The sequence below is a fragment of the Ahaetulla prasina genome, chromosome 7, assembly GCF_028640845.1.
Source record: "Ahaetulla prasina isolate Xishuangbanna chromosome 7, ASM2864084v1, whole genome shotgun sequence".
NCBI lineage: Eukaryota > Metazoa > Chordata > Lepidosauria > Squamata > Colubridae > Ahaetulla > Ahaetulla prasina.
The window spans coordinates 64,570,432-64,597,757 of NC_080545.1; the positions used below are offsets into that span (position 1 = coordinate 64,570,432).

Sequence of the window (27,326 nt, forward strand, 5' to 3'; positions counted from 1 at the left end):
TATTAAGATAGAAACTCTTTTGAGTTGGATGTCTGCTGTCTTCATGGACATTTGCCATGGCCTTCTTCATTGAAATTTTTCAACTCACTAGTTTAGTTTATAGGCCTGGTATTCCATGATCGTCTTTTATCCATGTCCTAACAGGCCTGCCCCTTCTGATACCAGATAAGTTCAGCAAAGTGCTGCCACCTACCGAAGGAAAAAATATTACGTTGTTTAAATTTTTAATGTGCTTTTAGGAGGATATTTTGATATTGCTGCAGGACACTTGATTATTAATTATAAGATTGGCATTAGCATCTCATATAAATATGTCTCTGTCAAAAGAATTGTTGCCCATTAAATCATAATTTTTGTATGCTATACATTTTTTATATCAGGTTTACTTAAAACATAGTACCTTTTATTCAATTCTCCTATACTGTAATTGAAGAGTAGTATAGGTGACTGCTTATCTGAATAGTAATAGTATTTTTTAAAAACTAAGAAAATGTTGCTACTTTTGTGAAGAGAAAGCTGACAACTGTACCCATACTTGGGGCAAAACTTGCCTATACCTTTTGCAAGAAGTGGTTGTGCTTGCACTTATTAGAATATCAGTGGGTGTTAGTGCAAGAGGGATGTTTGTTTTCAAAAAGCAGTTCCACGAGGAGAGGCAATATGTCCACATTCATTATCAAACCATCCCTTCACTAACCTCTTAAAATTAATGGGTAGTACTATTTATTTATTCATCCTTAAATATCTAATTAAAAAGCTAACTTGGGTAAGTTAAGAATATATGAATTATATGTTTGAAGTCACATTTTCCAGGAGCAAAATGTACAGTATTATAAAATATATAATAAAAAGATTTCAATTTAATTTTTGTTCTTTAAGTAGGATTACTGTGTAAGTTAGGCATTTATTTATCATTGCATGGGTTTTAAAGAGATAAATGATCTGGCAAATGTGATAGTCATAGAAGCAAGCAGTAAAAATGTTACCGATAAACATGATCTGTTACAAAATATATTTTTGTTATTTTGCATACTTTATGAATATTGACAATCTTTTCAATAATAAATTTTAAAGAGGTTTTGCAAAATAATCAATTTATAAAAAGAGAAAAACACTTTCTTCATATTTAATAAATTTTATTTGTATTCCACTTACATTTCTTTATGAAATATTTTAGATGATTGAATATTTTTCAGATATTAGCTATATTTTACTTTGTTATCTAAAATATCAAAAATAATTTTTGTTCCTTTGTGCTGATGCCTAAATCTAGAATTTTCCATAATTACTGCAATCCAATGGAAGAAAGCAAATAATTATCAAGAAACAAGATAGAATTATTTTGCTTTGCACTTTTCCACTTTGTATAATGCTTTATTTCTCTCTAGTGTTTTGTAGTGTTTATTTAATTGGTACAAATATTCTAGCTGTTATTTAGTTAAGTTTTCTCATGATTTTAAAAGAATATAGAATAGGCTTACTTTAAAAATGTTAAAATATTATTTTTTATCAGTTATTTTGTGTAATTAAAACAAGCAATGTTTCTTTTGTAATTGGTCTAAGGTTCTATCAAAAGTCTATTTATTAACTTCAATTCAATGTGAGATTTCAGCATTTATTTAATTCTTCTGTTGGAAATAGTGGATTTCAACAATGCATCGTTTCAGATACATTGTGCCTGTAGAAGTGGAAGATTAGCTACAATCCTGTCTAGACTTGTAACATTACCATTGTTAGCTCAATTTCTTTCACTGTATGATTTTATCATTTTGTAATAAAAGGTTTTATTAAAATATACAAGCACTGAAATAATTCAGTGATTTTATATACTTGCTTTTTGATTTGTCAGTATAAAAAAGATGCACATCTTAACCATCATATACTTTCTATTTAAAAATTGTTTTAAAGTTGTACATTAAATCTGGTGTTTACATTACTTCTCTTCCTCTTCCACCCCCAAAATTCAGCACACTGACCTCACTGACATTGCAAGATTGACCTTTACAACAACCCAGCTTCTACTCTTGCATATACAATCTTTTAATGAGATAGAATCAACTTTGATAAATTGCTTTTTCTCTCACTGCTTATACTCTATAATTTTCCACTAGATAATTAGTCATCTGCAGCACATTTGTGAGAAGGCTTCATTAGAAAACTCACCTAAAATTTTCATTCTAGTTATTTGCTGCTTTAAAATATTCCATCTGATGCAATGAGCATTTATAACAGATTATTGTTGGGTTACTCTTATAATAGTACACTAAATTATAGTTACTTTTGGATGCTTGATTTTTAAAACAATGTATTGTGTGCCTTTTAAAATTCCTTTTTAAAATATCTCATGGTTTAAAAAAACTGCAATGAATATGTGACTTTTAGTAAACACTGATCATGAAATACTTTGCATGATAAAGGAGTTAAAATGAGGCAAAATCAGTGTTATTTTAAGAATAAAATGCTACAGATGCAGCATTATCGCTTTAATTGTGCAATTTATGAAAAATTAGGTTGTCAATTTAACACATGGACCTCCTTGATAGCCTACATATAAAGTTGGCTTCTTGGTGATCTCCAACATTCAGTTCCTGAAATTTGTTTCATACTTGAACTGCTTTTATGCTCTACCCAACAATAATTTTAATAATTCCCTAAATATTTTAAGTTTAGTTTCTAAACTTATTCCCTAAATATTTTAACTTTAGTTTCTTAGTTTCCTAGAGGGCAGAAAGTTTTCTAATGAATAAGAGTGGACGTTCTTCATCATCATCCCTCACTACAAGCTATCAAAAGTAACCACTGACATTTAAAATAATGTGCATGTGGAAGTGTTTTATATTGTTCAGAGAAGAATTAATAGATCTCCAATAATTTCTGAGCTATAGCTGTAGACCTTATAACTGATGCTAACAGCACTGAAAATTAATAATACAGCAAAATCTGCATTTTCAGATTTCACATTGCTTCTATAAGGTCTTTAATAATAATAATTCAAGACTCTCAAATACCTTTCCAGAGTCTTATCCAATAATTGAGGTTTGTTCATTATCATTTATTTGTATTAAACTAGCTGCAAATTAGACATTCACAGGTTCCAGAATTAGAGAACCATTTTTCTTGAAGTTAAAAGCAAAGCTTCATCCTTGTTTATCTTAAAGCCTTTCTAGAAATATTTTATTTAAACTGCATTTCATTACACTGGACTACCTTGTGATTATTTTTGAAATAACTTCTTTTAATTTCTTTATCAATCACAGTATTCGGAGATTTTCAAAGATTTTTTTTTCAGTTTAAAAGCAAGTCCTGTAGATTTCAGTGGGTTTACTCTTTAATGAATCAGTAATGGTTACAATCTAGTCTCAGATAATCAAAGTATATGATAATTCCTCAGTTATAAAATCACAATTTGCTAAAATGATTTATTTCAGATTCAGAACACATTTTATGCCAAGTTTCTACTCTCTGTAAATAACATCAATTTCAAATTTTTAAAAATGCTGAAGTTTTTTTTAAAAGACAATACTTGATAGCAATATTTAACCTCTTTTGTTGAGATAATGTTCTAGTAGCCTTCCATGGTTTGTGTTTTTATTTATATAAAATCCAGCAAAGTGAGATAACAACTATATATATATATTTTTAGCAGTTTTTTCTTGGTATTGGATTTACAGCATCACCACACTTCTTGGGGTATTCTGAACAAGAGTCTTCTCAATGGTTAAGGGTCATGCTTGAGTGAACTAGATATTTCTAGCCCATCAAAGGATTAGGGGAACATGATAACTTGCCAGTACTTGGTGGGGGGCTGTCACAAAAAAGAGAGGTTAAACTTATTCTCCGTCATGCTGACAGGATAATACAATTCATGGGTGTTCCTCCACTTCCATGCTTTGAAGCTGAGTCAATCATTTCTTTAGTCCCTCCTCCTACTGTGCATGCCCAGTTTTGACTCAGCCTTTCATGCAAAGAAGAGGCACAGAGAGGAAGAGTTGTTTTACATCACGGGATCCAACTAATAATAGGAAAAATAAAGGTAGCAGAACCGTGAGTAAAAACCAAGCTGTCATGGAGGATTACTCCAAGACGGGCAAGTGGGGAGGAGCAGGGATTCCTTGCCCTAAGCCCAGCCCGAGAAATGAGCTCAGAGGGCCACAGAACGGCTGCAAGAGCAGCAACACTTGAGATGAGAGGAAAGCCTCTAATTTCCAACAAATCCTCCAAAGCTGAGGAGAAAGATGCTTTGAAGAGACAGAAAGCCATTGAGGTGCTTTGCAAGAGGTGAAAAGGAGGTGGAGCGGAATGGAATTTCTCGACCTTCAGTATTTCAGCGAATAGAGATGAAGCACCAAGGAATTAGTGCCAGAGCTGCAACATCAGTGGGAGCTGGTTAGCAATCAAACCAAATGATCCTTTTTTTGGGAGAGGATGAATCCTTGCCTGAATTGCAAGAAAAGTTTCAGGACTTTGGGAACCTCATGTATGTGGCTACATACACTCCCACAACTTCAGGAACTAGATCATCTGCACTTACGAATAAGATGAAAGCTCTGATATCACAGGCTTTAACGCAGGTAATGTCTGACGAGGATCAGACCAGCCCTGTAAACGTTGAGAGAATATCAGAACTGGATCATCCTTTACCAGCAAAGAGGCAGAAAGGGGACCTGGTGTTACACAGGTTTTCTCACAGTTCCTGGACAAAACAAAACAGCCCAAACAATCCACACTGCAACTGTAGTTTCTGAAAGGCTTTATTTTGGCTGCAAGCTAGTTCCGAGGTAACAATGAGTTAAAACTAGTTTAAAGTTGGAGTTGAGAGCATCCGCCTCTCAGCACCTTACATAGGTCCGCGCAGACCCCGTCCTTGCAGCACCCAGCTGGTCTTGGCTCAGATGTATGGATTATTTATTATTTCTCCTGCATTTCATCCACTCCAAGTGAGGCTTCAATTTCAGGAGAGGAGGAACAAAGGGAGACAGAATTCTCCAATGAAGAGGAAACTATGGAAGATATTCCAGCATTTAGTGGTCTGTTTCAAACAAGCCTGTTCAAGCTCTTCCTAACATGCCAAGGCAGCAACTGACATGACCCTATGACAACTAGGATAAAACCATTCATGACAAATACAAAAGATAGGCTTTTTGCAAGACCAGTGGTGGAATGTGAGACGGTTCCCTCTCCCGAACTGTTCAGAGAGGTGGTGAATGGACAAATGATCCAACCAGTGATTTTCCCAACGCCAGATGGGAAGGAAAAGAAGATCTATAATGTAGAGCCGGAATTTGCAGAGTCTTTACAACCTTCAATGATTGATGGCCCAGTGACTGCCTCAACATCCTCGATCATCCTAGCCAAGGAGGCAGAGGAGGGCTTGAAAGGAGAGGACAAGAAGGCAGAACAGACCCTTCGTAAGGTCCACCAAGCAGCAGCGTGGGCAGTCAAAGCTACCACAACTGCCTCATTTTTCAGCAGAGCTGCTCTGGTCCATCTTCATGAGATGCAGGACAAGGCATCACCTGGTGATCTCTGATCACAATAAGATTTTAATAAGGTAATAGTTACGCTGGAACTTACAGCAGATGTCACTCTCAGTGGCACTATGTACACTTCCAAAGCCATCACAGCTTCGGTAGCTGTAAGACATTTGGTTTGGCTCCACCATTGGCAGGCGGATGTAAAACCTAAATGGAAACTAGCTTCTGCCCCAGTCAAGGGGAACAGGCTATTTGGTGAGTCCATAGAATCTATACTGATGGAAACCAGGAACAAGAGAAAATTTTTGCCTAAAATATATGGACATACCCAGCGGCGCTCCTCACCCTATACACCCAGATGCGGTTTTGATCACTAGCAGAACCAGAGGCTCCACACATTCAGCCAGGCCAGTCAATTGGACAGAGCCGGATTTAAAGACAAGACAGGACAATGGTTTCCTGGGAGAGTTTAATTCCGGGGTTCAACCAGGCCCTTCCAATGCAACAAATGACAGTAAGAGCAATCCACCTATCGGCAGAAGACTGGGCCTATTTGCCAACCGATGGGTGACAATAAGGGGATGCCTGGGTCCTGAACACAGTAAAGCGAGGTCTAGCATTAGAATTTCTATACACACACACACCCCGAACTCTTCAGAAGGTGCCCAATATCAAGGGACAGGACAAAAAGGAACATCATGGGGACAGCGGTTCAACATCTGCTGGACATCCAGGCCATAGAACCTGTCCTTCGGGACAAACAGTGACAAGGGTCCTACTCAATCCTGTTCATGGTGCCAAAGGCTTCGGGGGAGGGGTGGAGAGCAATTTTAAACCTCAAACAATTACATTGTCACATAGTATACAGAAGATTCAAAATGCAGTCCCTCCAACCAATACTGGGTAACATTTGAGAGGGTGACATCTTAACATCAATAGACCTCATGAAGGCGTATCTGCACATTCCCATTCTTCAAGATCATCGGAAATTCCTATGATTCTGCTTTGTCGGCCAGCATTACTAGTACAGAGCCCTCCCATTTGGGCTATACTTAGTGCCCAGAACATTCACCAAATCATTCTGGTTCACGTCCAATGCTATCTGAACGACATATTGCTATAGTCCTCAACAAAGACCAGGGCAAACGAGGACTTGGAAACAGCAATACAAGCACTGCAGAATCGCAGATTTTCCATCAACTTCGACAAGAGTCAATTGACTCCAACCAATCGACTGCTTCATTTGGGAGCAGTCATAGATTCCACCTCATGCAAGGTGTATTTGTCACAGGAATGCCAAACCAGCATAAAAGCACTGGCGGATCAGATCCTAACAGCCCAAACAGTGTCTTTGGATCTTCTACTGTAGCTCCTAGGCAAAATGGTGTTCTGCATAGCAATTGTGCCCTGGGCACGCCTGCATATAAGGACATAGCAATGGTTCATGCTACCACATCAGAGATCAGATAGGCACAACACCAGGATCAGGTTGTGGGTTCCACTAAGGGTGAGGCAATCACTTCAGTGGTGGAGGTCACAGGCCATAACTAGGGGGTGTTGCTTCAAGGAGCCAAATTACCTGACCATCACAACAGACGCCAGCCTATTTGGTTGGTTGAGGACATTGCCAATCCCAGATAGCATAGGGTCAGTGGTCCCCAGCAGATCTCAAGAACAACATAAACTGGGTAGAACTCAGGCCAACTCACCTAGCATTAAAAAGGTTCCAGAGCATCACAATGGATTGACATACTCCTCCTGACGGACAACATGGTCACCAAGGCACACATAAACTGCCGGGGTGGGGAGACACCCTCCAAAGTGCTCATGCAAGAAGCAGAATGCTGGGCAAGTGAAGCATCTCCTCTTGCTCAGAGCAGAACACATCTCAAACATACAGGCAGACTGGCTCAGCAGAGCAAGAGTCGAGCACTCAGAGTGGCACCTGCATCCTGACCTATTCAAGGAGTTGGCAAAAAGATACTGGAGTCCAGTCCTGGATCTTTTTGCATCCAAAATGAATACATAGCTGCCAAGATTCTATGCAAGATTCCCAACACCGGGAGTGGAAGGAGCCAATGCTCTTTGCAGCCCATAGCCTAGGAGACTGCTATATCATTCCCATCACTACCATTGATCCTGAAAATGATCAGAAAGATAGTGGAGGAGAGGCCAGAGGTCCTGCTCATAGCACTACACTGGCCCAGACAGCCGTGGTTCGCAGATCTGGTCAACCTGTCGGTGGCCAGACCATGGAGGATTCCCACGGACACAGCATGTTTCAGCCAAGGGGATCTGCTACACCCAGAACTGCAGTGGCTTCAACTAACCCGTCTGGCACTTGAAGGTGCTAGATTAGGTAAGGTCAAATGCCCCACCAAAGTTATTCAGACAATATAGGCTTCTAGAAGGACTTCAACCAATAGGATCTACGACACCACATGGAGAGCCTTCTGGGGTTGGTGTGATAAGACACATATCGAACCAACCACAGTATCAGTGTGTTGTGTCTGCGCCCCCCAAGCCGGGCCTCCTGCCAGAAAGTGACTTGGAGCCGGGCCTGCTGCCAGAAAGTGACTTGGAAAGTGAGGGGGAAGGGCCGTCAGGACTTACCTCAGGAGCACCGGCTTCCCTGGCTCAGCTCCAGAAGCCAGAAGCAGGCCAGGTGGAAGAGATAACGAGGCCTCCGTCCCCTGATTCTTCCCCCACCCCCGGCCATGCCTTCAGACCCAGCTGATAGCAATCAGGCTTGGTTGGATCCTAGGTTTCGTAGGCAGGAAAGGAGGGAACAACAGAAGCAGGGATAGGGCAGGCCTAGGAAATGCTGAGTCATGGAGCCACACCCCACAGGATATAAAGGCAGTGAGCACTGCTGTGTCTCTTCGTAGCCGGCAAATCAACCGATTAACTAAGAGCTGAAGTGACTCACCAGCGTCGAGTGAGATATCAGAGAACTTGGCATACGTTCGCTATTCTGCTGCCAGAGCTGATAGTGCCGGCTAATTAAGCCATCACTTGGACGGAGGCGAAGGAGGACAGAACACAGTGATACAAATTCTAGAATTCCTACATGAAGGCCTGGACAAAGCCCTGTCTCCTAATTATCGTAATCCTTATGTAGACAGGTAGCAACGATAGCATCAGGCTTGGACAGCGGGAGGTTGGGGTCCATTACCCGGCACCCACTGGTGTTCAGCTTCCTCAGAATAGTAACCAACCTAAAAACTCCAGTGGTTCATAGATATTGAATATGGGACCTGACAAGGATCCTGAGAAGATTAATGGTAGAACCGTTTGAACCATTACGCTCCACCAGCTTAAACTTTCTCACCTGGAAGATAGTCTTCCTCGTGGCAATTACCTCCACCCGATGAATATCTGAACTGGCAACCCTGTCCATAAGACAGGTTCTATGTGTATTTCATTCAAATAGGATAGTGTTACGGCTAGATCCCACCTTTCTACCAAAGGTGAATTTCACCTTCCACAAGATACAGGAGATAGTACTGCCGGATTTCTTTCCTAGGCCGGTACAGTGGCACTCCTTGGACATTAAAAGGGCAATTTGCATCTATCTAAAGAGAACGGCTTCTATCAGAAAGAGTCAATGTTCGTTTCAGTTAAGCTAAGCTCACTGGGCAACAAGATTTCACCATTGACAATAGGTCAGTGGATTCGAGTATGCATTAATAAGGCCTATGAACTTCAGTAGTTGCCACTGGCCTGTATGAGTGATGGCCCACTCAATGAGGAGCGCGGCCAAAACAGCGGCATGGAATACTCAGGCTTCCATCAAGGACATCTGTAGGGCTGCAACATGGTCTTTTCTGTCACCCTTCATTAGACACTACAAGCTGGACGCTTTCACATCAGCAGAGGCAGTCTTTGGCAGAAGAGTATCTCAGAGAGTACATACGGTGGTGGGGATCCAGGACCAGACTTTGCCCTTCCCTTAGGACAGCCAGCTTTGGTATGTCCCACGAATTGTATTATCCTGTCAGCACAACGGAGAAAGAGTGTTGGTCTTACCTGAACGCTTCTTGTTGTTGTGCTGAAAGATAATACAATCCCACTCTGGTGACTGTCAGGTCCTAAGTCCGGTAGTGATCAGTAACAGCACCAAAGAACTCCAAATGTCAATCAGTCAGCCTTCATCAAAACTGGGCATGCGCAGTAGGAGGAGGTGGGACTAAAGAAATGATTGACTCAGCCTCAAAGCAAGGAAGTGGAGGAACACCGATGAATTGTATTATCCTTCAACATGACAAGAAGAAGCTTTCAGGTAAGACCAACACTCTTTCTTTAAGATACCAGAGGGCAGGACAAGAAGTAATGGGTGGAAGCTTGTTAAAAAGAGATCCAGCCTAGAAGTAAGGAGAATTTTTCTGACAGAACAATTAATCAATGGAACAGGTTGCTTCCTAGGGTTGTGGGTGCTCCATCACTGGAGGTACTAAAAAATGGACTGCACAACCATTTGACTGGGATGCTAAAAGTTGGATTAGAAGACCTCTGAGGTCCCTTCCAGCTCTATAATTCTATTACTTAGCTTTAAAATATACAAAACATAATACTATACATGTTTCTTGGGCAGGAGTATATACAGTATATTATGCATTTTACCTCATTTTCACTGGTAGACTGTACATTTACTTAAAGCAGTATTTCTTCCCCTCCCCCCCCCCTCCATGATTCATATTATGCAGAGGTTTGATCTTGATCAGCAGGGGTAAAATAAAACACCAAAGTAGTGTAAAAATAGTAACTTAAAATTCAGCTACTATTAAAATTCAGCTTCAGTAGGAAACACAGTAGCAACTTTAGTAAGCTTTAGTGTTATTTGTTCACGCTGCTGTTCTGGAATATAAAACTTAATTGGGGAGAGGAATGGAACAATATCAAGCTTGTGGTCAGCCAGGAATTTCAACTCTGTTTTAAGGAAAAGTTTCCTGAGGAACTAGGTTAATAGATCATCCTGAAAATGGAGAATTATTCATGTTTTAAGTCTTACTTAATTAAAATAGTCATGTTTTAAATCATACATAATTAAAATAGCTGTGACATTTATTTATAATCCAATGCAAACCTGATGACATACTAGATTTTGAAAGTTCCAAGGAATAAATAAAATATTTACAAAAACTTAATAAAAGATTAAAATTGAATGCAGGAATTATTTATTTTATGAGATATGTACTACAAAGTCAAAATAACTTTAAACAAACAAGGTTTTACCATTAATTATTTCTATCATGTATGAAAGAACTTTTAAAAAGGTATATAAATATAAAAAATATATGAACAGTCAAATTATTTTTATTATGTATTGAAAATATTGATAATTTTTATTTTGATTGAGGCAAATTATCATTGAACTTTCAGTTCTGTTTAGAACTATTCATCCTTGAACATAAAACATAGTGAACATTTTCTAGCAGCATCTTATTGCAGTTACTTAGGAAATAGATGCTTATTTTATCTACATTTCTACTACCAGGCAGGGAGTAAAGAGTCTACACCATCTGGAATATCCAAGCGATATTTTTGCTCCGATGGAATGGGAATAAAAGTAAATACTTAAAATAGATATCATTTGAAAAAAAGTATTTACTAAAATAATGCAAAAAAGAACAAAATTTTAAATTTGTATACAAAGTTTAAATTGCTAAGTTTATGTGTTGTTTCCTTTTGTGTTACAATATGCATTTTTTCTGCTGTGACATGTTATAAGGGAGACATCACATTGCACACATTTCTGTGGAGGCAACTGGTAGCACTGCAGCAAGCATCGCCAATAATCTCACTCTAAAAGCTTTCTAGTGCAGCTGACATTTTTAGACTGTATTTGAGAGCTAATATGATTCCTCTAGGAGCATTTGTTGTGTAAATAAAAATCTTGGCATTCGTTTTTCCAAAAATGTGGATAGTTAAATGAAAAATTATGCATTAGACAGGTTCAACAAACATACAATATATTTTGCTTATGTAAAGACAAATAAAGCCTGTTCTCAAGATGGCTGACCTAGAAGTGTTCTACTTTTTTGATAAATAAGCAGCTAAGCTGAGGAGGAAGTTCATTTGATGAGTGTCAAGCTGTCTCCAGGTAAGAAAAGTAATTTCATAATCTTTTAAAATATATTTATAAGTTTTTAATTAATTATAGTTTAGTTTAATTATAGTTTCAAGATTTAAAAAGCTGATTAGGTTATATGGCAGTATATTTGAGGGTTTAGGATTGTTGGAGATAGCCACAGATTGATTATTTAATGGAGTGATTGACATAGATTTATTGTGATGAGATTTGTGAGCATGTTTAGTGAGCTTCTCATAAAAAAGAGTTTGGCTTTAGTTTTATCCCATATTTTTATCGCTAAATATAATTGCAGTTTCAAAATAAGTAACAGAAACAGTGATGGGTTTTTTATTTTTCATTTTGTTTTATGTCTGATAGTATTAAATATATATAATTACATTTTCAGACATTATTTGAAAAAGTGATCAATTTCCTCCCATACCAGGAAGAATTTGCTTAATCTCTAGATTGAAGAATCCTGTGAGATTGGAGATTTACTCTAAAGTTTCTAGTTCTCAAGTCTGCATTAGTACATTTTGGAACTACAGTGACACATTCCTAATACAATTAAAAACCAAATATAGAATTTTAGTTTAAAACGAATAATCAGCATTTTAGGGTTTTTTTTTGCCTATGTCCAATTAAAAACACACCAGATTATATATTTTAGATAAGTAAATGGAAATCATCTTTAATTTCATATTGTACAAAATATTTGGTATAGCTACTATAGCATTATCTTTTCAGTGTTGATATATATGTGAATATGTAAAACGTTTGTTCATTATTTCTAGTGTTTAATTCTATGACATGTTTGGGAAACAGCATTCATTGAACAAGAATAATGATAGTGTCAGCATTGTAGAATAAATCTAAGAGTAACACGAGAAGCTTAAAACTGCATGTGACCAAAGGAAGAAATGTTTCCATCTCTTTATTCTAATTTACCTTTGGTAGAAGTCTATGTCATGAATATATTTAAGATTACAGATTGAAGCTTTGACATAATTTAATAACCATCTTTAAGATTTTTTATTATTTTAAAAGTAAAATAATTTTAATATTGTATGTATCTCTGTGTGTGTGTGTGTGTGTGTGTGTGTGTATATTTGTTTTCTGAGGTTTTTGCCAGTGTTTGTATGTAGGTCTTTGATTATTCGGGTTTTCTCCCGCGTAAAATTGAAAGTGTCCTGGTGACGTTTCGACGAAGTCTCATTCGTCATCTTCAGGCTGGTGTTTTCAGCTTCGTGCTTCTAGGAGTAATGTGTGATCACAGCTGTTTCTTCCTTTTAACTGCTATGGGGTTTGAACTGATTGGTTGGGAGCTTGGCTGTGTTCTGATTGGGTGGAGGTGTGTTCTGATTGGCTGGGGGCTTGGCTGTGCTCTGATTGGATGGTGGGGTTGGCTGTGCTCTGATTGGATGGGGGCGTGTTCTGTTTGGGTGGGGGCTTGGTTGTGCTCAGGTTAGTCTGAGTTGCAGGGGGATTTGAGTTGGTGAGCTGCTTTCCGTTGTTTGGATTCTCGTTTGTGGTCGTGCTACATCTTATAGTGGGTGTCAGTCTGCTGCATGTATGGATTGGAGGGGTTTGAAATGGCTAATGAGGCAGCTGTGGTCTGGCTTCTGGTACGAGGTCGTGCTTTATCATTGGTGTGGGTTTGAGTCTGCTTTCCACGTGGATGTGTGGTGGTGGCATACTGTGTGGCCCTCGTGGGTGTGGGTCTGGCGTCATTGCTCATGTTAGGGACTCGTTTGTCGATAAGGGCGGGTTTCCAAGTGGCTGGTAGGCGGGAGGTATCATCTCGTTTATTCATGCAGTGTGGACGTTTTTCTCTCTCAATGGCTTCTCTGATTATTCTGTTGTTAAAGTGTTCAGTTTTGGCGATAGTTCTGGTCTTTTTAAAGTCAATTTTATGTCCTGTGGCTTTAAGGTGTTGGACCAGGGAAGAAGTTGGTTCCTCTTTTCTGACTGAGTTTTTATGTTCTTCAATGCGTGCACTTATTCTTCTGTTGGTTTGTCCGATGTATGTGGTGGTGCAGGCGGTGCATGGGATTTCATATACTCCTTGATTTTCTAACTCAATTTTGTCTTTGGGGTTTCTTAGGATGGTGAATATTTTTCAGTTTGTGCAGAATGCTGTCTTGATGTTGTGTTTGTGGAGGATCTTGCTGATTCTCTCTGTGGTGCCTTTTATATATGGGAGGAGGGCTTTGCCGTTTTCTTGTTTTCTATCTTGGATTTTAGTGGGGGTTTCTTTATGGATTAGTTTGGTAATCTTATTTCTTTGGAATCCATTGGATGTTAGTATGTTGGTGAGAGTGTAGTTTGGTTTTTAGGTGTTGTTCATCAGCTAAGCGTTTTGTTCTGGAGATGAGTGTCTTTGGTAGTCAGTATGACATTTGGTTTGGTAGGAAACCAGCCTGACCAAAATCAACCCTGATGACGTTAACAAAATCAGACTCGAAAATTACCAACATCCTCTGCACCAGCAAGCCACCCAAAAGCAACTTACCCAAAGAGGAATAGGCAGTACTACTTAACCTGAAAGAAGATACCAGCATAATAATCCTACCAGCAGACAAAGGCAACACCACGGTGGTTATGAACACATCTGACTACCAAACCAAATTAACCAACCTACTCCAAGACTCCACATACAAACCCCTAAACACAGACCCTACCACCTACCTAGAAAAAAACCACTAGATCCAAAATAAAAGCCTCCCCCATCAGCGAAAAAAATCCAGCAAAGAATCATTCCCAGAGAGAAATCATCCAGATACCCTAAGCTCTATGGTCTCCCCAAGATACACAAAGAAGGAACCCCACTCAGATCCATAGTCAGCTCCATAGGCTCACCTCTACAAAACCTAGCCAAATTTCTCGCCAAACAACTACAGCCCTATGCAGAATCCATCGCCTCACACGTAAAAAACTCATTCCAGTTCATAGAGATCTTAAAAGAAACAAAACTTACAGTCCAGCGATCTACTTGTGAGTTTCGATGTCATATCCCTTTTCACCCAAGTACCAATCAAAGAAGCCTTAATAGCTATCCAAAACAAATATAACCCCCCCAAGCACATCCTAGATCTGACCAACCACTGCCTATCCAACACATACTTCATCTATAACGGACAAAAATACAAACAAATAGAAGGAGCACCCATGGGATCACCCCTCTCACCTGTCATTGCAAACCTCTACATGGAACACTTTGAAACCCAAGCTCTAGAAAAATCTGATCACAAACCCAAACTCTGGCTCAGATATGTAGATGACACCTTCATAATCTGGCCACACGGGAAAGAAAAACTGGAAAACTTCCTCATACACCTCAACAGCCTACACCCCAAAATATAATTCACCATGGAAACAGAAGCTAACAACCAACTTCCCTTCCTGGATGTCTTAGTCTACAGGAAATCCAATGGCTTCCTTGGACACACCATCTACCAGAAGAAAACACACACAAACTGCTATTTGCACGCATTCTCACACCACCACCCAGCACAGATCAACTCCTGAGCAAAGACTCATCTCCAGAACAAAACGCTTAGCTGATGAACAACACCTAAAAACCGAACTACAGACTCTCATCAACATACTAACATCCAATGGATTCCAAAGAAATAAGATTACCAAACTAATCCATAAAGAAACCCCCGCTAAAATCCAAGACAGAAAACAAGAAAACGGCACAGCCCTCCTCCCATATATAAGGCACCACAGACAGAATCAACAAGATCCTCCACAAACACAACATCAAGACAGCATTCTGCACAAACTGAAAAATATTCACCATCCTAAGAAACCTCAAAGACAAAATTGAGTTAGAAATCAAGGAGTATATGAAATCCCATGCACCGCATGCACCACCACATACATCGGACAAACCAACAGAAGAATAAGTGCACGCATTGAAGAACATAAAAACTCAGTCAGAAAAAAGGAACCAACTTCTTCCCTGGTCCAACACTTTAAAGCCACAGGACATAAAATTGACTTTAAAAAGACCAGAACTATCGCCAAAACTGAACACTTTAACAACAGAATAATCAGAGAAGCCATCGAGAGAGAAAAACGTCAACACTGCATGAATAAACGAGATGATACCTCCCGCCTACCAGCCATTTGGAAACCCACCCTTATCGACAAACGAGTCCCTAACGAGCAATGACGTCAGACCCACACCCACGAGGGCCACACAGTATGCCACCACCACACATCCACGTGGAAAGCAGACTCAAACCCACACCAATGATAAAGCACGACCTCGTACCAGAAGCCAGACCACAGCTGCCTCATTTGCCATTTCAAACCCCTCCAATCCATACATGCAGCAGACTGACACCCACTATAAGATGTAGCATGACCACAAACGAGAATCCAAACAACGGAAAGCAGCTCACCAGCTCAAATCCCCCTGCAACTCAGACTAACCTGAGCACAACCAAGCCCCCACCCAAACAGAACACACCCCCATCCAATCAGAGCACAGCCAACCCCACCATCCAATCAGAGCACAGCCAAGCCCCTAGCCAATCAGAACACACCTCCACCCAATCAGAACACAGCCAAGCTCCCAACCAATCATTTCAAACCCCACTAGCAGTTAAAAGGAAGAAACAGCTGCGATCACACATTGCTCCTAGAAGCACGAAGTTGAAAACACCAGCCTGAAGATGACGAATGAGACTTCGTCGAAATGTCGCCAAGACACGTCCAATTTTATGCGGGAGAAAACCCGAATAACCAAAGACCGACCGACTGACCGACCTACCTACCTACCTACATACACACACACACACACACACACACACACACACACACACACACACACACACACAATGTTAAAATAAAGTATTTAAACAATGGAATGTTTTTAAAATTCTAAATTATAAATCTTAAAAAATCTGATAGAACAAAAGTTTCCCTTGGTGTTGAAAACTTGACAAAACTTCACTAAGGAGACTTCACCATTAATCTGTTAGTTTATCTATTTTTTCATAGTAATAAAGCTTGAAATGGTTCAGAGTTTATCGATATTACATAACTAAATTCATTTGTAAATCTAAATCTTAAGGTTAGTGAATATTATGATTAAGCAACTCACCCATTATTTAATTAGTGGCTGTAGCGAAAACCGTTAGAACTCAGAATGTCTCATCTTTTAATATCCGCCTTATACATTGTAATCAGGGTCTGGCCAGACTAGATAGAGAAGCAGAGACTAGTTCTTACTGGTCCCAGCTAGATGATTATTGCTTATTGTTCCATAATGTATAGTTCAGAAAAATATTATTTACAAATAACCACAGACCAGGCCTAAATATACAAGCCTTCGGAGCAGACTCTTAAACAGGATGTCATGGTTTAGGCCAGCTAGATGTAGAAATAAGTTAATATGTCTCCCAATTATATTGCTACTTGTAAATACAGACTTGTAATTCTATTTCTCTTTATGGACAAATAAAAAGATGTTCCGCTTGAATCCATTAGAGTAAACCCAGGCTTCCCTTTACAGCTGAGATTTTCTTTCCTTGTTACCATCTCTCAGAATTGACAAGTATGTAGCTGAGTTTTGTATAACTTTTATCTTAATACTGCTTATCTGTGGTCATATGCACCTCTATACATACCTCTTACTCCAAATTGCATGACCAATTTGTTGAAGAAAGAATAAGAAGCATCAGTCAGGACCAATGGCAATTATACAGTAAGTTGCAAGCAAAATAAAAAGGGGGTAACTTTTTTTCCATTGGTTTGAATATTGACAGCTAAACATTTATAAAGAGAGTGGGATTTCATGTATTGCAATATATTAAATCAACAGAAAGAATAAATTTAGATGATGGGTTTTAAAACTTATGAACAGCAGTATTAATAACAGGAAGGAAAACCCATTGTTATTAGACTCAGTCAATGTTTTCTAAGCATTCTGTTTCCATTGATTCACTTATTCATTATTCAAATGTACATTTTTCTTCAAACGTCTCAATGTTCATGGCCATGCACAGTAAGGAAAAAAGTCTGAGAGCTTTACCACACAATACTGACATGAGCTATACTAAGGAAAATTCTTTTCTTAATATGTTTCTCCATATTATGATTATAGATGATTTCATCTCACTAGGAATGGTGTTTCAATAACTGCTTCCATTTCCAAAAGATTTTTCAAGAACACAAGCCTACGAATAACAAGGATTTAATAAAATTGGCTAATTACCAATGTTTAAAATGTATTCTCACACTTATTGAAAGAGTGAAAATATGCAGTATGCCAAATGCTTATGCCTTAACCATTGTCAACTGTTCTTCCATGATGAAATAAATGTTCTAAATGACTAGTAGTGGGCACCATTTCTAACAATAATGAAATTTTAAAATAACAGTTACTTACTGGTTTCCAGTTCCAGTTTGATAATCAAAAATTTGGTGGCCACTTCAAATCTGTTCTACACTTCTACGGATAGAATTGTTCAACATAGGATTTAAAATGCAGGTCATAACTTCATGTTAATTAACATTGAATGCTTTATTGTATCATACAAATGGCTCTTTGGTAAGTCAGTGCGGTGCTTGATATAACAATTCTTATATTGAGCCAAATTATCAATGTTTATCTTAGTGCTGGCATGCATACCAGCAGTCACCTCTTTAATATATCAAGTAGAAATAGAAGAATTTCAGCTACTATTAAGAGAGATCGTTTTACTAGAGATATTGGGATTGAGATTTTAGTCATGTGAAATATTATTATTATTATTATTATTTATTTGATATTTATACCACCCTTCTCCCGAAGGACTCAGGGCGGTGTACAGGCAAAATAAAACAAACAATACAAAGTACAATTTAAAATGCGATTTAAAAAACTTATTTAAATTAGCCTGGAAATTTAAAATTTACCATACATTAAAACCCCATTTAAAATTGATAAAAATTTGACATTAAAATTCAATTCAAGCCAGCCCCGCGCAGATGAAAAGGTGTGTCTTCAGTTCGCGGCGGAAAGTCCGAAGGTCAGATATTTGGCGTAAACCCGGGGGAAGCTCGTTCCAGAGTGTGGGAGCCCCCACAGAGAAGGCCCTTCCCCTGGGGGCCGCCAGCCGACATTGTTTGGCGGACGGCACCCTGAGAAGTCCCTCTCTGTGAGAGCGTACGGGTCGGTGGGAGGCATGTGGTAACAGCAGGCGGTCCCGTAGGTACCCAGGCCCTAAGCCATGGAGCGCTTTAAAGGTCGTAACCAACACCTTAAAGTGCACTCGAAAGGCCACAGGTAGCCAGTGCAGTCTGCGCAGGAGCGGTGTTACATGGGAGCTACGCGTAGCTCCCTCTATCACCCGCGCAGCTGCATTCTGGACTAACTGAAGCCTCCGAGTGCACTTCAAGGGGAGCCCCATGTAGAGAGCATTACAATAATCCAAGCGAGAGGTAACGGTCGCATGAGTGACTGTGCACAGGGCATCCCGATCAAGGAAGGGGCGCAACTGCCGAACCAGGCGGACCTGGTGGAAGGCCCTCCTGGAGACGGCCGTCAAATGATCTTCAAACGACAGCCGATCATCCAGGAGGACACCTAAGTTGCGCACCCTGTCCTTTGGGGCCAGTAACTCGCCTCAACAGCCAGCCGCGGCTGCAGCTGACTGAATCGGGATGCCGGCATCCACAGCCACTCCGTCTTGGAGGGATTAAGCTTGAGCCTGTTTCTCCCCATCCAGACCCGTACGGCTTCCAAACACCGGGACAGCACTTCAACAACTTCATTGGGGTGGCCCGGGGTGGAAAAGTACAGCTGGGTGTCATCAGCGTACTGTTGGTATCTCACCCTGAAGCCACTGATGATCTCACCCAAATATGGGTGCTATTGTTGAATATTAGTTGATTTTATTCAAGGGGAAAGAGATTGTGATTAACCACCATGTTTCCCCTTCTCCATGTATCCCCTTCTCCATGTATCAATGTTACTGAGTCCTTCGGGAGATAGGGCGGTATATAAATATGATCAAATAAATAAATAAATAAATAAACTTGCTGTTCAGATAAAAAGTCTTTACATTCCCTTTGCTATATATTTGATTATTAAATGTCTGTTTAAATTGTGTTTTTTAAGTGAAGCTCATTTTTCTTGACTTAATTTTGTACGTGCTTAGGTAACAATTTAAAACAAATAGAAATACTTTTAATCTGAAGTACAATGATTTGTTAATTGTTTTTAAACATGGAAGGAGAAACTGCTTTGAGGTATGAATTATTATGCATCATGGAAGGCAAGGGTCTCTTTCCACTAAGGTTTCTCAAAAGCATTGGGGTTTTATTAAATGAAAAAGTGGGCAATTTTGCAGATGTTCAAACCCGTCAAATGCTTCTCTATGTAATTATAAGTAGGTATATATATTTTTAGCATTATACATACAAATAGTTTAACGGTGAATGAAAACAGAATAATCATATTTTTAAAAGTTTACAGTTGAATTTAAATGTATTTCTAATAGAGCTATATTTCCTGTCTTTAAAACTAAAAAGAAACAATGGGCAAAATCTGTCATGTGTTCTATGCGTAAAGAAGACCGCATAAAAATTTGTTACATGCTTAACTCATATGTGCTAATCTGGCTCTGTTGTGGGAGAGCATAATAGTTTAACTTTGTTATGAAGAGCACTCCATTGTGCATATGGATAGAGGCAGGAAGATTTCATGAAGCTCTGCTGATTTCACACAGTAGTGCTAATGCTTAGGAGGTGTGCTATTTTTAGCCTTGTTGCCAGGCAGATCTTTTCCTGCTTCCTGCTGATTCTCAGCCTCTAGTACTGCTGGGCTTGTACAAACCAGTCTTTAGTTGCCAACCAATGGAATTGCACTAATATTCAGTAATTTGTCTGACATCAGACTTGTTATGTCTTGTTTATGTATAGTTTCTCTTATTAGGCTTGCTGATAATATGGCAGCATGGCTTCAGGGGCTTCTTGTTAGGACATGTTTTTATATACTCAGAAAAGATATTGTTATTTTTTTTTTAAAAAAGCAAGTAAATGCCAAAGGTAAATCTGTAGGTTAATTGGGTCCATGGTGAGGGGAAGTAAATCTGTAGTGTAACCAAATTTTGATTTGTGAAATCTCCCAAAATTGAACTATCTATTTGATCCACATTTATTATTTTGGACAGGGCTTGGTATAAGCCAGCATTGTTTGTGGTTATGCACATACAAGCAGATGTTTTTCATTTCTATCAATCTCAAAAAACAGTCAAAATTTTCTGGAAAATTAGTAGAAACAATTAAAGTTTAAAGATATGTCTTGTAATATAATGTATCATTGCTTTCTGGAGGTTTATAAATGCTACTTTTTTAATACTGAAATTTTGAATTTTGATGTATTTCTATGTCCCTTGTGTTTCCAGAGGGTGACACTTGGTGGCATAAAAAGGTAAGATATCAATTCTAATTATAAAGTTACACATAAGAGCAGCTGAAATGTAAATGTGTAGTTTTGCACTTTGCTTTTGGTAGGCTTATTGTCACCCTAGATAAAAATAAATGCTATATAACTTTTAGTATCAAATATTTATTTGCTGCTTTAAAATAGGTTTCTTAACGGAGGCACAGTAAGAGAGAATTGTCAAAATTTCCTGTTATACTTGGGTAAGCCTTAAACAGCAGCAAAATTTGGAACAAGTTTTGAGAGAGGTCTAAATCATTCACAAGAAATCTATTTCTTTTGGCTTTATTCATGAGAGAGGTTGCATGTAGTCATTTATCATTTTAGGAAATTGTATTACTAATTTAAGAACTTACGCTTTGATTACTATACTAACACAGGTTCCCATTATACTACCCTGAAGGCTATTTATCATCTTTATAAAACAAAAGTAATGCTTATGCAACCAAGCAAGAGTCCTGCTGAGATGGTTATTTATTTAAAATCCAAATATAGGAAATCCAAACTATAGGAAATAACTTAAAGATGGTTAGCAAAATAAAAGTATAAGTTGAAAAACTGTTTGAGAGAATATGCCAATAATAACAATAGTAATAAACCACAACTGATTAATATAGCACAGTTGATTTGCATAGGCTTTATAGTAGCTTGTAATTGTATATTAGCGTTTTAGCAGTTATCTAAAAGACTTTATGGTTTTATGGTAGTTGCTCGGAAACTAACATAGAATGCAAGTAGTTTATTTTTGTGTTGGTTGAAGGAAATGTATACTATTTGTTACTGAAATCAAAAAATTCAGAACTAGGTTAAGTTCTCGATTTCATAACCTGTTGTATGGAAACTTCAACAATTTCCAATCTTACTGCTACAATTACCCTTAACATTATATATTGAAGAAGAATATTTCAAAATACTGCAAAAGATTATACATTTTCTAAATATTCAGCAATTTTTTTTTTTTAGGCAATGTCTAAATGTTCAGTTTTATTTGATTTTCTTGTTGCTTGGCAGAACTGAGATTTCATGTTCTTAACTGGTGGGTCAGGATTAGCATTCTCGAGCCAGTAGCATAAGATAAAATTTTCACAGGAAGCAGCTTGGTAACAACAAAGCACAGCTGCCAATTTTTTCCTACCACACAATTTTGTGAGTTCAGCTAACTCCCTCTTGAGTATGCTTCTGATACTGCAAGAGCTCAGAAAATAGAAGGAATACTATTGCTGTTATTACCTATAATTATTCCTCCTGATTTATGCTCAATCTACATGGCAACCATTATACAAATTATAATTCTTGAAGTCTTATTCACGACTTATAGTTCTTATTTTTTTTAATAAAATGGGGAACTAAAATAAACAATGTAAGCACTGTCTTTTAATACAGATATAATTCAGCTTATATGGAAGATAATGTAATTTTTTTAAGTGTAGAATTTTTGTTAATTTGCTGAGGGCATAAATGGAGTACATAAATTAGCGAATATTTATTAAGACACTTAAGCAGTCCAGCAAATACTTTAAAGAAAGAAGAAATATAATCTTAACTAAAAGTAAGTTTATGAAAATGTATGAAAATTGCCTGTTATTTCAAAACATCAGTGTGCATTTCTCCTTGTGTAATCTTGACATAGCAAAGCAGAATTCATTATACAAGTATGCATTTGCATTTTGACGGACTGTTGAGCGATATCTGAGCCATGTTTTAGAACAGAAGTCTATAATCCATCTAGAACATGGTACCAATGCCAGGGATTTCTAATTACCTTGCAGACTACACTTATGCAAAACTGCTTAACAGTGAACATTATTTGCTTATATAATTTTTTTCTAAACTGGATTATGTTTGATGGAGAAACACTTCGCTTTTGAAACTGTAATAGAAATGGCCTTCTGAAATGCTTGTAACTCATATGGAACCGTCTTGAGTCTCATACAGTATATTGTCTTTTCATGATCTCTGTCTCCTCTGTTGCCAGGTAAAATATATTTGAGCTGGAAAGTGATTGGTTAACCTTTTTAACTACTAACATTACTTTATGAGTATGGGTTAATTCATGGTAGCTATTCTAATACCTAACTTTGTTTACATGTAGCAATGAACTTGCTTTTCAAAAAAAATATTAAGAAAGAGACGGAAAAGTTCCGAATTATGAAGGCAAGGACACTTTGGAGTATCACTTAGAAACTACTTGCACTGAAAACTACATCAATATTGACAAAACTTTTCATCAAGTAAAAGTGACAGTGATTTAAATAATTTCTTCTGGTAGATGACATAAATGTTTAATATTTATGAATTAATTGTATTATATATAGGCAAATACTGTATATAAGTTTTTGCAAGATTTACCATATTTTTCACTGTATAAGACACACTGCCCCCCCCCCCCCCCCGGTGAGTACATTTTATAGAGCAAACATTGCTGAAGGCCCGCCAGCCCCCACCTTTCGGCTTCTGCCTCCCAGCAGCTTGCCTCCTTGCAGCAAACAAGCTGGTCAGCTTCAGCACAGCCTGATTTAGCATGAGCAGCTGATTGGCAGTTGGATCTGCATTCAGCTGTTCCATACCGCCTCCGCATGCCCGAATTTTCGGGCTCCATGCACCCCATTTTCAGCCATTCCAGGTGGCAGGGATCACTGCTGCCTATCCTGGCTGCCTGGAATGGGCCAAAAATGGGGCACACAGAGACCAAAATTGGGACGTGTGGAAACCAAAAATAGGGTGCACGGTGGTGGTGATAGGTGGCAGTGGTGATGGGCGGTGGCGTTCCCCACAGCTTGGAACAGTTGATATGTAGTATTCCGGGAGGCAGATCCAACCGCCAATCAGCTGCTCGTTTCTAAATCAGGCTGTGCTGAAGCTGACCAGCCTGTTTGCTGCAAGGAGGCAAATTGCAAGAAGGCAGAGGCAGATCTTTTTTCTTGTTTTCCTCCCCAAAAGCTAGGTGCTTCTTATAGTCCGGAGTGTCTTATAGTCTGAAAAATACGTACTTGCATAGTCCTATTTCCTAATTTGTCGTATGGTTCTGAACTGTAGAACTTTAAAAAGCAAAAATAAGGCTGTTGAATTTCAGAAATTGTTTCTTCTTGGTAAAACATATCTCTTAAGATTTGTCGGTGTTTCTACTGAAAAGATTCCCAGTTAGACATTGCTACTGGAGAAGGCACAGGTAGACGTTATATAACAGCTGCCCTATTTAGCAACTATTTGAAGTTATGAGAGCACTGATGAAGTAACTTTACAACTAGTCACATTTATTACCATGCAATCATGTGGTCCCATTTGCATGAGAATCCGGCAGTAAAATCACTTAACCACCAATGGGTAATTTGCTTAACAATTGCAGCAGAAGTGAAGTTGTAAATCCATCACAGTCATGTGATCTCTCACTTAACTGCATTACTTATTGACAGAATTGCTGATCTTAATTGTGGTTGTTAAGCAAGGACTACCTGTAATCTCTACCAATTTTTACAGACTTGGTATCTCAATTGAACTAGAAAGATGACAATTTATGTAATGTGATTTCAATATGGTGTCATCAATACTTTTATTTTCATGATCAAATTTTATTAACTTCCTGAAATAAAAAGAGATTCTGTGCCACAAAAGGTCCAGTGACAGTCATTGTTAAATCATCTCCCCAATGATTTTGCAAAAAAAAATAAAAATAACAAACCTGTTGTACTTAATGTTAGATTTTTACTGATGGATTTTCCTTTTTTTCTTTTTTATCCTAAAACTATTTTTTAAGAATCAAGATGGAAAACAGTGAAGAACCTCAAAAAAAAGTTTTTAAGGCCCGTAAAACCATGCGAGCAAGTGACAGACAACAGCTTGAAAGTGTATATAAAGTAAAAGAAGATATTTTGAAGACTGCTGATCTGAAACTATTAAATGGAAAACATGAAAATGGGGATTCAGATATCAGTTCTCCTTTATTAAATTCTGACTGCGTTGAGGAAAGAGAAATGAATGGCCTAGAAGATGTATGTCTTGATCCTGAAGACAATAAAGTAGAATCTGATGAAATCACTGATGTCAAAAGTCCAGATAACAAGGACAACCAGCATGGTGACTTAACAGCAAAATTTGAAACACTATCTCCTGAAGACATTGTTTCTGAGCAACATCATGAAAATAGTAGCCCACCTTTGAGCCCTGGATCTGAAAGTCAAGTACTTGAATGTAATAAAGATAGTGACATCCAGGAACAGATCACTATAAAAGAGGACCTGAATTATAAAGATCTTTGTGTACCTGATACTTTGGATCAGAAATCCTCATCAAGTAATACTGAAGAAGAAAGTAACATTAATGACCAAATGGTAGAACCAGCAGAAACAAATGAATTGGCTATTACTCCTGAACTATCTATGGAGGAAAAAAATAATGCAGAGGAAGCTGCTGTAAAAGAGAATGTTGTTGAGGAAGCAATATCTAGTAGTTTGAATACAGCTGAAGGTTCAAAGAATGAAATCAAATCTGCAGATGTTATAGAGACGATGGCTCAAAAAACTGTAGAAGAACCACCAACTGAGAATATGCTGGGAAATGCAGCTAGAATGGAAACAGATGAAATTATTCCAATTTTAGAAAAACTGGCCCCAGCAAATGCATTAAATTGTTTCTCTCAACCCATCTTGCTTCCTGTAGAGACTCCTAGCTTATGTTCAGAAGAAAAGGTAGCAAATTCTTTAAATTCTCCATCTAAACACGAAAGCAATGAAAGTTTGCCCAAAGAAGCTTTCTTGGTTCTTTCTGATGAAGAAGAAGTTTGTTGTGAAAAAGAAGCTGTAGTATTAATGTCAAACCATGAAAACCCTCCAGGTGAGTGGCATCTCCACCCCCCCCCCCCATTTTAAATTATCATTCAAAACAACTCAATATTGGACTTAAATGTAGTTCCATTACGTTCCAAAATAATTGTCTTATCTGTGAAGTAATAAATTAGTTATATTAAATGTAGAACAAGCATTAATTGTATCCAGTGTTTCTAAGTCACAATATCAACATCATTTTGCTGTTTAAAAATTAAAACATAAGAATAATACTGTACAATAACCATACAAATAGTAAACTACTCAATCCTTCAAAATCTACTTTTCAGTAATAACAACCATCAAACAACATCTGCCTATCCCAGATCCTTGGGAAGGACTTGATAGATGGATAAAAATGCCAAATCGAGTGTAAATATCTTGCTGACTGCAACCAACCATAATACTTTTTTAAATTCATGTGTCACCCACTCCCAGTGACTGTAGAATACCAAATCAAATCAAATGAACTGTATCTGCAGAAAATGCAGCAAAAATTATTCTAGAGGCATTTGACTCATGTTGTCAGAAATAATATAGCACCACCTTCTGGAGCTATCTGATTAAACAGTATTCAAAGCACTATAGAATAATTTCCAAAAATTTTCAAGGTAACAGAAAAGAATTAGTTGATCAGTATTTCAAATATATCTGAGAGACTTAGAAAAACCATTGTTTGTGTAATTGCTCAATTGATAATTTTTATTGAGCAATAAAAATTGCTCAAATTGATAATTCTATTTACTTAACATTTGTAGTACCGTTGACCCTATTTGAAATGTGCATTCTATTTTTTTAAAATTTAAATAAAATTTGATTTAAATTTAAATTATGGAACAGTAGAATAAATAAATATCAAACCTTAACTCTGAAAAGCCATACTAGATTAAAAAAAAACTGGCCCAAAATCAAAATTTTACTTTAATAATGCTGATAACTGCTTCTTTAAATATTGTTTCCTATTAAGATTATTACCTATTTGAATAATTTATATTCTGGTTCTTAGATGTAAGGTTCCTAGAGCAGCTACGTGGCACATGGCACAGATGCGCTTTCTGACACTTATGTGGAGTTTGCAGCAGATATTTTTTCTTTGCACCCTAAGGGAGAAACATTTGCCACTATCTAGCGTTGAGCTCTCAACCTTCCAAGTGGGAGGTGAGTGTCTTCACCACTAGGCCACCACGCTGCTCACACTGCTGCATATTCTATTTATTCAACCTATATGCGGTGTATATTGTATTAGAAAATAATGAGCAGAGGTTTAAAAATTGGAAGAAGTATAACCTGCACTATGCTAAGTACAGTACTTCAATAGCTAGAAATGGAAATCTGTTAACTCTAGTAATGAAAGTGAAAAGAGCGGAATGAAAAAAAATGGGATTCCATATCTCCACGTAGAGCAAGTTACAATAGTCCAATCAGGAGATCACCAAGGCATGAGTAACTGATCAGAGAGCCTCTCTGTCTAGGAAAAGGGGACTGGTGAAAAATGTGGAGTTTGGCAAAGGTACCAG

The 27,326-nt window shown here is 38.0% G+C and overlaps 1 protein-coding gene across 4 annotated transcripts in view; it reads left to right on the forward strand.

Annotated features, from left to right (window-relative positions):
* ATF7IP (activating transcription factor 7 interacting protein) overlaps positions 1 to 27,326 on the forward strand; it is a 103,175-nt gene that overhangs the window by 14,300 nt on the left and 61,549 nt on the right. For 3 of the 4 annotated variants that reach the window (XM_058190819.1, XM_058190818.1, XM_058190820.1), the window contains one exon: positions 24,744 to 25,819. In XM_058190819.1, coding sequence (XP_058046802.1) covers positions 24,751 to 25,819 — 1,069 coding nt within the window. In that variant the 5' untranslated portion in view covers positions 24,744 to 24,750. Of the gene's footprint in view, positions 1 to 20,951; positions 20,978 to 24,743; positions 25,820 to 27,326 lie in introns of all 4 variants that reach the window. The other variant, XM_058190821.1, reaches the window with a different exon arrangement.